At 53.9% G+C, this 15,099-nt stretch overlaps 6 protein-coding genes across 6 annotated transcripts; 5 read left to right on the top strand and 1 right to left on the bottom strand.

Moving 5' to 3' along the window:
* Positions 1 to 89: 89 nt before the first annotated feature.
* Positions 90 to 1,792, top strand: BJX68DRAFT_247480 (TauD/TfdA family dioxygenase). Its single transcript, XM_071041778.1, has 2 exons — positions 90 to 1,044; positions 1,108 to 1,792. Exons 1-2 carry the CDS (start codon positions 368 to 370, stop codon positions 1,553 to 1,555), a joined length of 1,125 nt encoding a protein of 374 aa, XP_070893636.1. The 5' UTR covers positions 90 to 367; the 3' UTR covers positions 1,556 to 1,792.
* A 1,683-nt stretch (positions 1,793 to 3,475) lies between these two features.
* On the top strand, positions 3,476 to 5,731 carry BJX68DRAFT_196969 (major facilitator superfamily domain-containing protein). The gene is made up of 3 exons (XM_071037491.1): positions 3,476 to 4,883; positions 4,939 to 5,088; positions 5,163 to 5,731. Exons 1-3 carry the CDS (start codon positions 3,902 to 3,904, stop codon positions 5,657 to 5,659), a joined length of 1,629 nt encoding a protein of 542 aa, XP_070893635.1. The 5' UTR covers positions 3,476 to 3,901; the 3' UTR covers positions 5,660 to 5,731.
* A 599-nt stretch (positions 5,732 to 6,330) lies between these two features.
* On the top strand, positions 6,331 to 8,389 carry BJX68DRAFT_271994 (Zn(II)2Cys6 transcription factor; the record flags this gene model as incomplete). Its single annotated transcript, XM_071047094.1, has 5 exons — positions 6,331 to 6,379; positions 6,439 to 7,005; positions 7,071 to 7,345; positions 7,420 to 7,636; positions 7,707 to 8,389. 5 exons carry the CDS (start codon positions 6,331 to 6,333, stop codon positions 8,387 to 8,389), a joined length of 1,791 nt encoding a protein of 596 aa, XP_070893634.1.
* Positions 8,390 to 8,536: 147 nt separating this feature from the next.
* BJX68DRAFT_271993 (uncharacterized protein) lies at positions 8,537 to 9,510 on the bottom strand (the record flags this gene model as incomplete). The annotated part of the gene is made up of 2 exons (XM_071047093.1): positions 8,537 to 8,819; positions 8,915 to 9,510. 2 exons carry the CDS (start codon positions 9,508 to 9,510, stop codon positions 8,537 to 8,539), a joined length of 879 nt encoding a protein of 292 aa, XP_070893633.1.
* A 543-nt stretch (positions 9,511 to 10,053) lies between these two features.
* BJX68DRAFT_258764 (phytanoyl-CoA dioxygenase family protein) lies at positions 10,054 to 11,167 on the top strand (the record flags this gene model as incomplete). Its single annotated transcript, XM_071043590.1, has 4 exons — positions 10,054 to 10,280; positions 10,338 to 10,430; positions 10,492 to 10,678; positions 10,739 to 11,167. 4 exons carry the CDS (start codon positions 10,054 to 10,056, stop codon positions 11,165 to 11,167), a joined length of 936 nt encoding a protein of 311 aa, XP_070893632.1.
* A 659-nt stretch (positions 11,168 to 11,826) lies between these two features.
* On the top strand, positions 11,827 to 13,898 carry BJX68DRAFT_258763 (MFS general substrate transporter; the record flags this gene model as incomplete). The annotated part of the gene is made up of 6 exons (XM_071043589.1): positions 11,827 to 11,856; positions 12,090 to 12,251; positions 12,317 to 12,420; positions 12,490 to 12,837; positions 12,913 to 13,053; positions 13,115 to 13,898. The coding sequence occupies 6 exons, from the start codon at positions 11,827 to 11,829 to the stop codon at positions 13,896 to 13,898; spliced, it is 1,569 nt and encodes a 522-aa protein (XP_070893631.1).
* Positions 13,899 to 15,099: the final 1,201 nt, after the last annotated feature.

Below are 15,099 nucleotides of genomic sequence, written 5' to 3'. Positions count from 1 at the left end.
TAGATCCCGACTAACTACTGTAGCTAGTGCGTGCTAGTTTATGTATGGCGCAGTGCATCGGGGATCAAGTGCGGCGGCTAACTTTTCGGAATTCGGCAGCCAGGTGATCTGGACAAGGTGGCATCTGATAGTAGAATCAGATATCCCATTGACAGCGCGTTGACGTAAAGCGATGCGTTGGAGATTCCCCAGAGGCAAGATCTATGGTGATAAGGGCTCGTCCCGATAAGGATTTTCGGCGCCCGCCGTGCGTGTGCGGAAGAGCCCGTCCCCGAGCAGGTTGAGAAACTGGATAAATTCAAGATAAAGTCCACGGTGGTGAAAAAGGTTCAGAAGATCGAAGAGTTTGGACAACAAACGCACAGAAATGGCCCTACCTACAGTCGAACCCCTCACCCCGCCAACAGGGTCCTCCATCGACTTTGGCGCAACCGTCAACAACGTCGACCTCGAGAACCTAACAGACGACACATTCTCCACCATCTCAAACGCCCTACACACCCACCTCGTCGTGATAATCAAGAACCAACACTCCCTAACCCCCAAAGCGCAATACGAACTCACCCGCCGCTTCGACCCCTCCGCGACGCAATACGGGCACGGCAAGACCGTCGACGCGAAGCGCAGCATCCTCCATCCCGACCTCAAAACCATCCCGCACCAGCCGCAGGTGCAGGTGATTGGGCATGGATTCGTGGGCGAGTACGAGGGGTTGAAGGATATCCACCTCAAGCACCCGCACCATCGAACCTTTCATCGCGATGCGATTCCCGATGAGGACGATTATGACTCCACGAGATTCTACCGCTGGCATATCGATGCGGCGCTGTATGACTTCTATCCGCCGCGGGTGACAACGCTGCTCGCTGTGCGGGTGCCCAAGGGGAGACGGCAGACGCTGAGGTATGATGATGGGTCTGGGGAGACGATGGATGTGCCCCTGGGGACGACGGCGTTTGTGAGTGGGGAGCGCATGTTTGAACTTCTGTCCGAGGAAGACAAGGAGTTTGTTCTGGGGAGTAAGATTGAATATGCGCCGCATCCGTAAGCCCATCTACCGATATTTTCAAGCCAGACAAACAAACTCCTCCTAACAAACGGTGACAGCTACATCTGGATGTCCCCCGCACACTCCCGCCCAACAGGCCTCGGCCTTTATTCTGAGAACCTCGAGCTCCCGGATTCAGAACTACCCCCAATCGACCCCTCTAAAATCCAGATCCTCCCCATGGTCTGGGCGAACCCCGTAACCGGCAAACCAGCACTTCAAATCCACCCGTCCGCGATCCGGAAGATCCACCTGAAAGACGGCAGCGTGATCGACGACCTCGCGCGCGTCCGCGAGATCGTGTATAACCTGCAAAGGCCCGCGATCAGCCCGCAGTATGTATATGCGCATGATTGGGAGGAGGGAGATCTTGTACTATTTCATAACCGCGGCGTGCTGCATTCTGTTGTGGGGGCGTTTGGGGAGGGCGAGGTTAGGTTGTTTCGGCAGTGTAATTTGGCGGCGGGGGAGGGGCCTTTGGAGTATACTGGTACGGGTGCTGCTTGATTTACAGGAGCGTGCCATTTTAGAAGGTATTTGCGTTTGTACGATTAAATTAGATAAATTACTTTAGACAAGACATGAGATATGGTTGCTTTTCGCATTCCGACATAGATAGGGTTTCATTTTATACTTCGGCGCGTGCCGCAGGTACCCTAGATAGGGCCGAGACAACCCTAACTTTATTTTGTATGGAGTCTAGAAGGAAAGCACAGTCTATCTCCTTGGGCAACGAGGGTCGCGCCTTCCCTATTGGGCCAATGTGTCTTTTGACAAGTATGGAAGGAACGATGGAGCGTGCCTTCCGTAGTACATCAAGTTCCCGGGTTGCTCCTGCCGTCTTTGACTATAATGCATATAAGGAAGGTACGGCTCCCACTGAGCAAGTCGCGCCTTCCCTAGTTTTCAACTATTAAACTTGGAAGGCGCGATCATAATTCGTGCCTTTCGTATTTGAGCACTTCCTGGCTCGCGCCTTCCCTCTTGAGCTGAGTGCGCTGTTGGCGATTATGGAAGGAGCGATGGGGCGTACCTTCATTGTTTGAAAGCTTGTTGATCGCTCCTTCCCTCCCCCAGGTAACGTCACATATAGGGAATGTACACTATTTGCCATGTTAGTCGCCCCTGCCGATGGGGAAGGAGAGATGGTTATTCGTATCTTCCCCAAACTGTTGTTGTCGGTTGAGGAAGGAACGATCCACACTGCCTTTCTCATTTGACCATTACCCTGTTCCCCCCTTCTTCGTTCGTATATTATCTGGATAAGAAAGGTAAGATCCAATCGAGCAGGTCGTACCTTTCCTAGAGTATACCTGTCAGGCAAGAAAGGATGGAATGGTGGTCCGTTCCTTCCTTATCTGGGTCAGTGGCATGGTCGTGCCTTCCATATCGAGCCAGTATGGCATCTACAGTTATGGAAGGAGCGAGGGAGCGTACCCTCCGTATTCTGTAATCCCAGGATTCTTCCTTCCATTCTTCAGTGTACTTCGTATAAGGAGGGTGCGTTGCTATTGAGCCGGTCCTTCTTTCCTCAAGTACAGTTCTCATTTTTAGAGGGAAGGAGCGACCCCGGACTCGGTATCGTGCCTTTCATTTTCGATCATTTTTGCGGGTCCCCCCTTCCTTGCGTTGAGTATATTGTATATAGAAGGTGCGACTTGAAGGTCAGTGGTACCTTCTCTGAGATTCATTATAACGTCGATCCAAGAAGTAATAAAGAGGAGACCATAATCCCTAGTCACTGAAGTTTCACCTGTTCACTTTTCTTCGCGATGGAACAGTCCCAGTAAGCATCTTTGGCTTTTGGCATGGCGTTTTGATATATATACTAGAGGCATCGGCATGGACGTACGGCTGGACTGGGAATCGTGCCTGGCTAGCCCACTGAGGAGGAACGGCTAATTACCGGGCACATTGTGAACTGACTGCATGGAAACGCTTGGTATTCCTATCAACGGGGAATACCGAGCGCCGTCATGGTGGCGGTTGTGAGCCACGTGACCACTCGCTACGGCCGCTGAATGCCTGAGGCACCCATGCCGACATGAACTATTCGAGTCTACTTTCTCAGGACGCCGTTGATTGCAATGACTCAACAACGTTGTCATGCTTTGTTGAAAGGCGGGTATCATATCCTCCTGTATTAGATCATGAATCCTTTCTGACCGCTAGTCTGATTATTTTAGGGGCAATGCTTCTGATCCCCAGGCCATACTAAGGGGTACAATTCAGAAAGTTCACTCAGGGTACTGAGGCCATTGGAGACGATGCGGTATTTGTAACCCGTGCTCTGACTGACTCTGGCCCATACTTGAATCAGATGTACCGACAGATGAAACTAGCAGCATAAGTTCTTGATTTGTGATACATGCATTGGTCATCATCGTGACGAATTGAAGGCCTGAAAGTTGACTCATCGCTTCTCCGAATTGGAGAAGCAAATTGGGGACAAGAAAAGTGGGGCTTCTCCGATTTTTCTTATCAAGATTTTTCTCGCCCGATTCCACGTGGCCAGCGTCGCACAGTCAAACACGAGCAATGCAAGGTCAGTTTCTGGCAAGATAAACTCTCAAGTTGCAAAAGAGCATCGATATGAGCTGGATTTGGAACCAAAAGCGTGTGCTTTCACATACAATGTTACATAATGAGTGAAAAAGCTTTCAAAGAGACCCGCATCGAATGCCGATCTGATCTCCAATTTTCGGCACTGGACCCGTAGGGCCATTGGGGTCTCAGACCTCTTCAACCGACGCCCTACCGCAACATGCCCAGAGCTTCTTTCTTTATTAATCCCAGTCATCCTCTACAGAGCTCGAGGAGTCATCCTGCAGATTCACACCCTCAACCTGCACCATGACCAGCCCCTCCACGCGGAGCGCCTCGAGCTCAACAACCACACAGCTCGACCAACCCGCCCCCGACTTCGTCTCCGAGAAGAAAATCGACACGACGCAAGAAATCGAATACCTCTACCTCGACTTCGACACCCCTCTCCCAACACCCTGGATCACAGCACACCCGGGCCCCGGGCAATCCGCCGCACCAGACGCGCCCAACCTCGAAAAATATACATCCCCCTTCCTCTGGCCGAAATGGCGCAAGTCGATGATGACCTGGATCTCGTGCGCAGTCACCGCGCTGGCGGGGTACTCGGCCGGCGAAATCACCCCAGCATCGGGCCCTCTGACCGAGGAATGGGACATTAGCGCCGTCGTGTATAACCTAGGAATCACACTCTTCTGCATCGGCTTCGCGCTGGCGCCGATGGTGCTCGCCCCGTTCTCCGAAATCAACGGGCGACGCCCGATCTTCGTCGCGAGTGGGGTTCTTTTCGTCGCGATGATCGTCGCCTGTGGCGGGACGAGGCTATTCTCCGGGTTCCTGGTTGCGCGCTTCTTCCAGGGTGTCGGGGCGTCGACTTTTTCGACCATGGTCGGCGGCGTCATTAGCGATATCTACCACGCTGAAGATCGGAACACGCCCATGGCGCTATTTGCGGGTGCGGCACTGTTTGGGACGGGGCTCGCGCCGCTGCTGTCGAGTGCTATTGTACAGCATACCTCGTGGCGGTGGATTTACTGGTCTCATGCGATGGTCTCCGGTGTGTTTGTGGTTATTATCTTCTTCTTCTTCAAGGAGACGCGTGGGAGTGTGCTTCTCAGTCGCAAGGCGCATGCGTTGAACAAATACTATGAGCAGCTCGAGGCCGCGGGACACATCGGTGTGCTGACTGGAGAGAGCTCTGACCTGCGACGGATCAGGTGGAAGGTCAAGAGCGATGAGCAGCGCGAGTCGCTTGTGCAGATGATTTCCATCTCGCTGTACCGTCCTTTCCGTACGTCCACGGTTGTCATTACTACAATTCGAATATCTGCTAATAAACGCAACAGACATGCTCATCACTGAACCCGTCGTCTTCTTCTTCTCCCTCTGGGTCTCCTTCAGCTGGGCAGTCCTCTACCTGCAATTCGGGTCGATTCCACTCGTCTTTGAAACGAACCACAACTTTAATACCGAGGAGACCGGCGCCGTCTTTACCTGTACGTTCCCCCTTCCATCCACTCGTCCATCTGTTCCCTTTAACCTTCAAGGTTGCAAACTAACATTTCGATAGCAATGTGCATCGGCGCCCTCGCAATTACCCTAATAAGCATCTACCAAGAGAAAATCGCCAACCACTTCAACCTCCTCCCCAGCTCCCCCGAAGCCCGTCTCTACTTTGTCTGCTTCGAATCAATGCTCATGCCCATCGGCCTCTTCTGGTTCGGCTGGACAAGTTCAAGCAGCATCCACTGGATCTCGCCGACAATCGCCATCGCGTTCGCAACAATGGGCATCTTCTCCGTCTACCTCGCCGTCTTCAACTACCTCGCCGACACGTACCACCGGTACGCGAGTTCCGCGATCGCCGCGCAGAGCTGCTGCCGGAATCTGCTCGGCGGAGTCTTTCCACTTGTCACGCATGCCATGTTTAACAACCTGGGCTTTCCCGAGGCGAGTTCGCTCCTCGGGGCGATTGGCGCCGTGCTGTGTCTTGTGCCCTGGGTGCTCTTCGCCTACGGCGAGAGGATCAGGGCGCGGAGTCGGATGGCGAGTGAGCTTGCCAAGTAGAGGATCCTCTGTTCCTCAGGATGCCTTTTGCCTCGTTTCGGTGGTGGTTAACTGGGGTTGAGTGAACATTATGTGAGGCGATATGCGCTTGGCTGACGCAAATTTACGGGAAAAGTGGGATTGCATAATCGGTACTATTGTTGCCTAGCATAGCATTTTCGGTTCGGTGGTTACGGTTGCATTATAGAACGCTGTGCTTTTTATCCTCATCATGCCCCCTCTAGGTTGGAGGTTAGGTTTAATCCTAGTATAATTATATACATAATCATGAAAAGTTTCTGATTCCAAACTCGGGTCTTCCTCTTGACCTCTGCCTCAACTTGTTTCTTCAGTTATCGTCTAGGCTTTATAAGTTGGATTGTGCGTGATATGTACTTCGTAGTAGCATGCCAGCCTGCAAGCTCCCCGCGGAGTCCAGACTGCGGAGTGCAGCCACCACTTTGTAAAAATTGGAAAAAGATGTCCCTATCAAATGCCATGGATTGACTAGCTTCATCCTTATCGCCGATCTATCGCATTTACACAACATCTATTGGCTTATCAGTGCACAGATAGATAGATGAGGGCCCCAAACACTTGATGATAAGAGAGCGAGCCCCCAGTTCCGATTCCGGCTCCCCGCATTTTCTTCCCTGTCTTTCCATCATTTCAATCCCAAGAGCTTGTCCTTAATGCCCGAAGAATACGCCCAGAGAGTCCTCAAAAAGAGGTCCCGGAATGGTATATCCCGTTCGTCCGATTCCTGTGAGATCAATTGGGACTGACTTGACCATGTTTAGGCTGCCGCACCTGCCGCAAGCGCCACCAGAAATGCGACGAGCGTAAACCGACCTGCTTCAACTGTCGCTTGCGCGGGGTTGAATGTGGAGGATATAAAATCACATTAGGTGACTTTACAGCATATAGTGGGATCGAGGGGCAGATGGTTTCCAGGGTGAGGAGGGATAGCGAGTGTAGTGGGCGCGAAGGTGGCGGCGAGGGCGATGCAGCGATGGCGGCGACAGTCGTGGGGACACCGCGGACTGGCTTAATCCCTGAGAGCAATTGTGACCTGTTGCAGCCGCAGTCACAATCGACGGCTGTACTTGCACATCTGGACGATTCGCACGAGGCGGATAGCTTGACGCTCGGAATGTTGGAGATGGATCCCGGTCGCTACTTGAATTCCCCGCTCGATTTCGATGCCCTAGGGAGCTGGTCTCCAGAGGGGTATCAAGCGGGCGAGGACGATCCAGAGCACACTGATGGAGTCCAGGCGCTTGAACTGGCGCTTTTCGACCCGACTCCCGAACCCGTCATCCATGCGACCCCACGGGACCCCTTCGACCAGTACCTTTTCACCTACTGTGAGTTGCTCAGCCACCCATACCTCCATCATCTCTCGCGGCTGACCCCAACTGTAATCCCATAGACATGGACACACTCTACCTCCGCCTGTACCCGATAAAACTCGATCAAAACCCGTACCGCGTCGTCTACGGGTCCCTCGCGACAGAGTCCGAGCCCCTTCTCAAAGTCATCATGCTCGCCAGTGCATCGCACCTCGCCAAGCAAGGGAAGCTACCGGCGTTTGCGATTCAGCATTATCGGACGGCCGTCCAGGACTCGTTTCGTGATGCGCTTAGTACCAACAAGGAGGATAGCTGGGTTCTGGGGGCGACGGTGCTGCTGTCGATTGTTTTGGATGTAGGTTGCTCTTCCTTGCATTGCATTCGTTGGTATAACCTGAACACGAGTGTATGCTTATGTCTTGAAAACAGATCATCGGCACAAGCATCGACACATGGAGCGCAAAGCTCATCGGCTGTCGCCGGTTGCTGGAAGGTGCGCTGCGCACGTCGGCAGCGCAGCAGCAGACCCCCGTTGGGCTGCAGTGTCTGCTCGTGCAATACAACTGGGCTGTCACGATGGGAAAGGCGATGCTCAAGGGGTCGGTCTCCGCGGATGTGATTGACGAGTTGAGATGTATTGATGAAGGTGAGTCCCAGCTTGGCTCCGCCCGCATTTATCTACAATCGCGAGCGCCTAGACGACTAACATTGACCAGTCGATGCCACTACAGACAGAGACTCTAACCTCAGCCCCACCCTCGACCTGTCCAAACACCAATCCCACTGGTGGGACAATCTCCCGGACTACGAAATGCACCTCCTCCTCCGCGAAGCAACCGACTACGCCGTGACGGTCGACCGTCTGCGCACAGCAATCACAGCCACAGCCACAACTCCACCCGCATCAACAACCATCGACTCCCTCCTGCACCTAATGCCCCACATCGCAGACCTCATCCACCGCATCGAATCCTGGTCCCCGCAACCGCCTTCCATCCGCCCCGAATACTCCGCCTCGATCACGCACTTCAACTCCGTCTGGCGCGCGGGCATGCTCTGCTTCGTGTACAGCGAGATCTACGCGTTAGACGCCCGCGATCCCCGGATCCAGGCTTGCGTGGAGACGGCGCTCGCGGCGCTGGCCGAATTGTCCTGGTTGCAGGCGTGCCTGTTTCCGTTTTTCATGGTTGCGGTCCATGCTCTCGGGGATGGTGCGCGCGGTGTTTTTGTCGGGAAGCTGGTTGAGATGCATGCGCGGTTGGGGTTTCAGGGGCCGTTGGATGTTGTGGCTGTTCTGAGGGGTGTGTGGGAGAGGGTTGATGGTGATGTAGGTGGGGGGAGGGTGGAGTGGAGGAGTGTTGTTCGGGGGTTGGGGATGGAGTTGAATATCCTGTTGTAGGTTACCGTTTATTCGCTGTGAGATGAGATGAGCTAGCGAGTCTTTTATACTCTTAAGCAGCGTAAGCGACAAGTATCCATCCATACACAACCCTATCAAGCACATCAATATAACCACCATTCCCCTCCTCCCTTCACCGAACCCCGCTCAAATAAGATCAACCGGAACATACTTCGACCAATCTCCCTTAACCCTGAGATAATCCAACGGCTCCATATGCTCGACGGCCCCTCCATACGGCCGACTAACCGAGTAACCCAGGAACCGCTGCACGGCCGTCGGATACTTCTCCGCGACGCCCTCCCAGGGGACAGCGAGGTACTGGTTCTCCTCTTGGCGCAGGTACCCTGGGGTAGCGATTGCGCCGAGGAGAATGCTTGTCTCGTCGGTTGTGCTGTTTGCGGCGCGGCCGTAGTAGGTTGAGCCGAGCCTGACGTTCATTTGGCTGTTAGTATGGGAGGAAGATGGGATGTAGATATAGATTAGGGAGGGAGGGGAGGGTCATAGGGAGGTGGGGTGACGCACCAAACCAAGGCATCCCCCTTGCGCATCTCCACAATCACCTCGTCCTCGGCGGCCGGATCACGCTCATCAACCCACCAATTCGACCCGACAACCACCCGCACCGCGCCGTTCGCCGCCGTCACATCCGTCGCCGCATACATGATCCCCAGATCACTCTCGCGCTTCGCCGGGTGCGTGATATGGTGGCACTCGTCGCGGCGGCGGAGACCCCAGGCCAGCGCACCGGGGACCGCGGTGAGGATCTCTGTTGCGGATACCTGCGGCTCGGAGATGGAGACGGTGCGGTCCTGCTCGTAGTATATGATGGCAGTGTCGGTGAGGATGCGTTTCACGAGGTCGATGTACAGCGGGCTCATGAGGAGTTGTGTTGCGAAGGTGGGGCTTTTGGCGGCGAGGGCGAACGTCTGGGGCTGGGGCTGGGGCTGGGTTTGGGATTGGGATTGGGTTCGGTCCTCGGCGATCTCGGCGAGGATGTCGTCGATGGTTGAGCGCGTGGCGGCGCCTTCGATTATCACGGCCCCGGAGGCGAGTAGGTGCTGGTGCAGGATGTGCGGGTCTGCAGAGGCTGCGGAGAAGCGTTGGACGGTGGCGGGCATGATGAGGTAGGTCTGAATGGGAGGATCAATTGATGGCTCAAGATGGCACTGCGTGCTTTAGTGTGCAGAGGGTAGTGGTGAACAGAAAGGAATGATCGGAAGACCTGCAGATATGTATACAACGTGGCAACACTCATCCAACCCGTTCGGGCGTGCCCAGCTGAGTGCCAGCGCCCAGTGTCCAAATGGTGGAGTATAGAGGGTTTCTCCACAAAACGTGGCGAGGCGAGGAATGCGCTAGCATCGGCTATGTAACTGTTATCTTCCGATAGCAGATGATAGATGGACTGGACGAGGTTGGCCGCCATGATAAGAGTTTGTCGCGCCTGATAAGCATACGCGAGACTATGTTTTCCTTTTTGGGTAACCACTGCTTGGCACCTGCAACGGACACTGGGGATTCCGGGAAGTACCAGGCAGTTATGCAGTTTTATAATCCTCATAGACTGCGCCATCCATTGCATCTCCTGTCAACTGCCAAGTAATTACTGCTAAATCCATCGCATATCCTTTGCCACTTGCACACCTCATAACCTCACCAAAATGCCCAACCCTCCGCACCAGTCCCACAACCCCGAGGTAGTCGAGCTCGACGCCTCGGCCCCAATCGAGCAGATTGTCGACATCATCAAGCGCGACGGCGGAATCATCATCAAGAACTTTGTCTCTCCCGAGATCATCGACAAGATCCAAGAAGAGGCCCAGCCGTACTATAGCAAGCTTGGAAAGTACGAAGGGAAGCTATTCGACGCTGCAGATCCGCCGTTGAGGTGGGTATCTGATTGCCCAGAAGTGAATATTGCAGATTTGACTGATTTCATGTGCAGTGGGTTCGCTGGCAAGTCGCCCACGTTCGCGCACGCCGCCATCAACCACCCGACGTATCGTGAGGTCGCCAAGGCGCTGCTCAAGGAGGAATCGTGAGAATACCCTCTATACCCGACCTGTCTCTAGATAAATGACGACTAACACGCACTATAGTACCGTCTACCGCGACGGCAAGCGCTACAAGTCCGTCTCGTACCCAGTCCTCGCCGTCTCCGAGGCATTCAACCGCGGCTCGCCCTCCACCGCGCAGCAGCTACACCGCGACGACATGGCGCAGCACTTTGAGCACCTAGAGGGGAGCGGCGAGAGTTCTCTACTCGGGCTCCTGTTAGCCGGTGTGGTGAGCATCTCCCAGGACACGCACGATAGCGACGCAAGCATACTAATACGCACGGCACAGGACACAAATTTCGAAAACGGCGCCACGCAGGTGATCGTCGGTTCCCACAAATGGCCCGAAGCCTGCATCCGGGGCCCTGCCGACCGATCCCTCTGCTCAACCTGCGAAATGAACAAGGGCGACGCCGTCTTTATCATCGGGAGTATCTGGCACGGCGCCGGGGAGAACAAGACGAATCCGCCGGAGCGCCGGATTATCTATTCGTGCCACATGACGAGGGGTTCGATGCGTGCTGACGAGAATCAGTTTGTCGGGATTGAGAGGGATGTTGTGAGGGGGTATGAGCCGGAGGTCCAGGCGCTGTTAGGGTATTCGGTTGCGAGGCCGAACTGTGGGCATGTAGGTGGGGAGGATCCAATTATTTTGGTCGGGGGGAAGAAGGATCCGTTTGCGTATGGGGATTTGGGGGGGCAGGTCGTGGTTGAGTGAGTGAAAGATTGTTTGGGCAGTTTGAAGATGTGTGCAGAGTTAGTTTAGGCAGTGTCCATCAAATATGATTACTTTTCGACTACAATAAACTGGGTGCTACCGAGACTCGAGCCGGCCGACAAGGCGTTATAAACCAGATTAGTGATTTTGAAATGATGGCTGACGGTAGGCTATTTTAGCTAGGCATGCAAGGTGCGTTCCGTAGCAACTTCATGACGATGTTGAATATGCAATCGACGTCTGGTCCATACTATAAGGTAAAGATTGGATTATCCTAGATAGCAGCACGAGAGATTCTGCATCTAATATTTTTTAGGTTACTAATTACAAGAACTATACAAATGGTCGGATCAACCAAAAAGAAAGAAAAGTCTAGCCAGCTGGATAAGGAGACGAAATAGTCTTCATATATGCGCATACCCACAAAGAAAGAGAGCAAATATCTAAACAGAACAATCATTTACAAGCATAAATTACCAATCAACATCCCTATACACCAGGAGTCACCTGGATAATAGAAGCTGTAGACCTACAAGGACTTCTTACTCAAGCAGCTTTATGCTCCCCCACTAGCCGATAAACTATCCACATTTGCCGCTTGGGGTAAAGAAACCCGCGGTTGCCCCTCCCAGGTTCGATACCGACATGAGCACCTGACCATGGCAAAGGCGTCTAGACCCCTTTGCCACGTAGTTCGGCCTGCATTGGAGTAACTTTGCCCAACATCGGCGCATCTACCCTACCCCGCTGGTCCAAGTCAATCGCCCGCTGCCCTTGATATTTGGAGACACTCGTTTAAATCGGTCCCAGCCAGCGAAGATTCGTAGATCCGTTACAGAGTCTACGAGAGAGTCTCAGTATCATGGAAAAGTCAGACGCGAGCTCGTCTGAGCTCCCAACACGAACCGGATCTGTGCCACAGGCAGATGGGCATCATGACCATGTGCTCTCTGTTGTCACCAATGTTGTGACCGCTGAAGTGCATCCGCTCGAGACGTCGTTTGAGCCGGAACCCGTCAGTAAGCTGGGAAAAGCACGGCGTACCGCGATTATTGTGCTTGTTATACTGTGCAATCTAATTCAGGTATTCCTCTCCGTACCCATGTGCTCTATACAATGTCTAGCTAGGCGTGCTAATTTATCCTCCAGTATACCTCGATGTTCTCGACCGTCGCCGGCGGATTCGAGTTCAGCAGGCTCCTTGGCGTCGAATTCGGACATGGCCAGACGAACTGGATGGCCGCTGCATACTCGTAAGACCAGCTCCTGTCACTATTCCATGCCAATCCTGAACTTACACTAACCCATTCCTACCAATGCAGCCTCACACAAAGCGCCTTCGTCCTGATAAGCGGCCGCCTTGGCGCCGTCTACGGCCACGGTACGCTCCTCCTCCTCGGCGGCGCAATCATCGTCATCTTCTCCATCTGCAACGCCTTTTGCAACACATACACATCGTTCATCGCGGTCCGAGCGCTGACCGGCATCGGCGGCGGCATCCTCATGCCGAATGCAGTGGCCGCGCTGACGATTATGATCCCCGCGGGGCCGGCGAGAAATCTGACCCTGGCGGTGTTTGCGGCGTCGCCGCCGATAGGGGCGCTCATTGGGGCGCTGATTGCGGGTGCGGTTCTGGAGGGTACGGAGTGGAAGTGGCATTTCATTATCATGTAAGTGTGGTTCTTATCCCGAGGCAACGCGGACTTTGTATCATTGCACGGGAGAGACTGATAAAACGTGTATAGTGCATGTCTCGGTGCCGTCGCTGTCGGAAGTCTGTTTCTGGTTCTGCCGCGTGAGGAACCGGTGGACAAGGGGGGCAAGATTGACTGGGCTGGCGCAGCGTTGGGATTGAGCGGGCTCCTACTCTTCAGCATTGCGTGGAAGTGAGTTCTCCCCCTTCTTTGCCAAAACAAGAATATATCTCACCAGCATTTCGTGCATCAGCCAAGCCCCCTCGACCGGATGGGACTCACCAGCCCCAATCGCAACACTCGTCATATCAATCCTCCTCCTCGCAGCCTTCATCACCTGGGAACACTCCTACGCAAGCGAGCCAATCATGCCCCTATCCGCATTCACCGCGCCCAGCTTCAACGCCCTGATCCTCGTGGTCCTCTTCATCTACATGTCCGTCGGAATCTCGCTGTGGTACATGGTCGCCTGGCAACAGCTGGTCCGCGGTTGGACGGTCCTCCACGTCGCAATCGGCTGGATCCCCTATGGCGTCGGCGCGTCCGCCGCCGTCATCCTCGCCGCCTGGCTCGTCACCGTCTGGGAAGCGCAGTATATCCTCGCACTGGGCTGCCTCGCCTCGTTTGCGTCTAGCGCCCTCCTCGCTAGCATGCCCGAGCAGCAGCTCTACTGGAAGCAGATCTTCCCGTCAACGGTCCTAGGCAGTCTCTCGCCGGACTTCGTCTTCGTGGCCGCGCAGATTATTGCGAGTAATAGTGTCTCGAAGCGCGAGCAGGGCGTTGCGGGGAGTCTGATTGGGACCTTGAATTTGTATGGGAATAGTCTGGGTTTGGGCTTTGCAGGGACGATTGAGGGTAGGATTGCAAAGGGGAGTGGAGAGGTCGCGGGGTTTCGGGCGGCGTTGTGGTTTGGGGCAGCGCTGGCTGTTGCGGCGCTTGTTCTGGATTTGGCGTTTGTGAGGTTGAGGCATGTTGATCGGGTGGAGGAGGAGCGGGAGTGTTCCGAGAGAGAAAGAGCTGGTGGAGAGATGCGCTGACGGTGGATATCGTGTCTCGTGAGCTGCTGAGACCCGGAGGTATAACGGGGATGTGGAAGATATCCACCTGAACGCAGATGTGGGCGAAAAGTTTGATTTCTTAAAAGCTTCGGCGGTATACTAGAACGAAACCTGGAATCATTCTACAAGCTGATGGTATAGTAAGAGCGAGAATACTCTCTACTTTTGCCATTCCTCGTAGATGATCCCTGGGAAAGGCAACTGGCTAAGTGCCCATCTTGTTTCCAATATGCGCAAGAACAAAATGCACTTTTTATTTACTCCGACGCTGGTCATTATTTCAAATTGATTCTCTGATCGTGCATGCGTCTTATCCAAGAATGGTACAGCTATTAGATCACAAATACGGTGCTGCGTGTATCATTGAAGCATTAGTAGTCTGCCGGGTATCATTATATACATGCGTCAAGCAGCCACCCTGGGCTATTGAAGCCTCAAAACTAAGACCACTGTAGTCCGTATACGTGTTTATTACCACGTCCGAATAAGATGGTTCTAATAACGGTGCAAATAGTGCTTCTATGGGTTACATGATGGGACCATCAACTCATTTGTCTAATCAACAACCCATGACATCCCTAGCCGTCGACTGGAAATCAGCATATGTTCCAAGTTCCACAATAGCCCGCTGAGGTGCGGTGTGTCATGAGCACTGGAGCAGCAGCACCTAGAAGCTTGATCCCAGAATATCCGATGCAATAACCATCGGTCTCGAAGCCACAAACGCCATCACAACCTAGTCGACAACCCGAACTCGGCAACGATAGCCGCGAGTAAGACCAAAGCTGAGGCCGCTGAACCGGCGATAAGCCCTACGAACCTAGCTTTATTAGCTCATTCGCCATCCATCCTTCTCCAGTGACTCCAACAACGTATCCTCCCTTGGCTGATAAGCTCCAGCGACGAGCAAACGAGGTCCATGGTGGGTTCTCTTCGACCCTACCAATTCTCCGTCCACGGCAGCCGACTATCTACCCATCCATGTATTCACCAAGCACAGATGCTCTCGATTTTCCAACGCCCTCACATCCAGTCGCGCCGACTACCCCCGCATTGTACCCACAGTACACGGTCTACGCATGGTGGCGCAAGGATTCCAGCCGCTGTCGCGATAGGGCTGTGGGTTCTGCTGCCCTTTGTGCCTCCGGCGTTGAGCACTAGATATCAAAGGTGGGTTGGA

Source organism: Aspergillus pseudodeflectus (genome assembly GCF_044049435.1).
Source record: "Aspergillus pseudodeflectus strain CBS 756.74 chromosome Unknown BJX68scaffold_72, whole genome shotgun sequence".
Classification (NCBI taxonomy): domain Eukaryota; kingdom Fungi; phylum Ascomycota; class Eurotiomycetes; order Eurotiales; family Aspergillaceae; genus Aspergillus; species Aspergillus pseudodeflectus.
The sequence above is the reverse complement of the archived record's forward strand: the minus strand, read 5'-3'. Positions and strand labels throughout refer to the sequence as shown.

What these genes read in the sequence shown, in the direction of transcription:
- BJX68DRAFT_196969 (XM_071037491.1), top strand. Translation starts at nt 3,902, where the DNA reads ATGACCAGCCCCTCCACGCGGAGCGCCTCGAGCTCAACAACCACACAG. An exon ending in CTCGCTGTACCGTCCTTTCC is followed by an intron (nt 4,884 to 4,938) that starts GTACGTCCACGG and finishes TAAACGCAACAG; the next exon opens with ACATGCTCATCACTGAACCC. An exon ending in GACCGGCGCCGTCTTTACCT is followed by an intron (nt 5,089 to 5,162) that starts GTACGTTCCCCC and finishes ACATTTCGATAG; the next exon opens with CAATGTGCATCGGCGCCCTC.
- BJX68DRAFT_247480 (XM_071041778.1), top strand. Translation starts at nt 368, where the DNA reads ATGGCCCTACCTACAGTCGAACCCCTCACCCCGCCAACAGGGTCCTCC. An exon ending in ATTGAATATGCGCCGCATCC is followed by an intron (nt 1,045 to 1,107) that starts GTAAGCCCATCT and finishes AAACGGTGACAG; the next exon opens with CTACATCTGGATGTCCCCCG.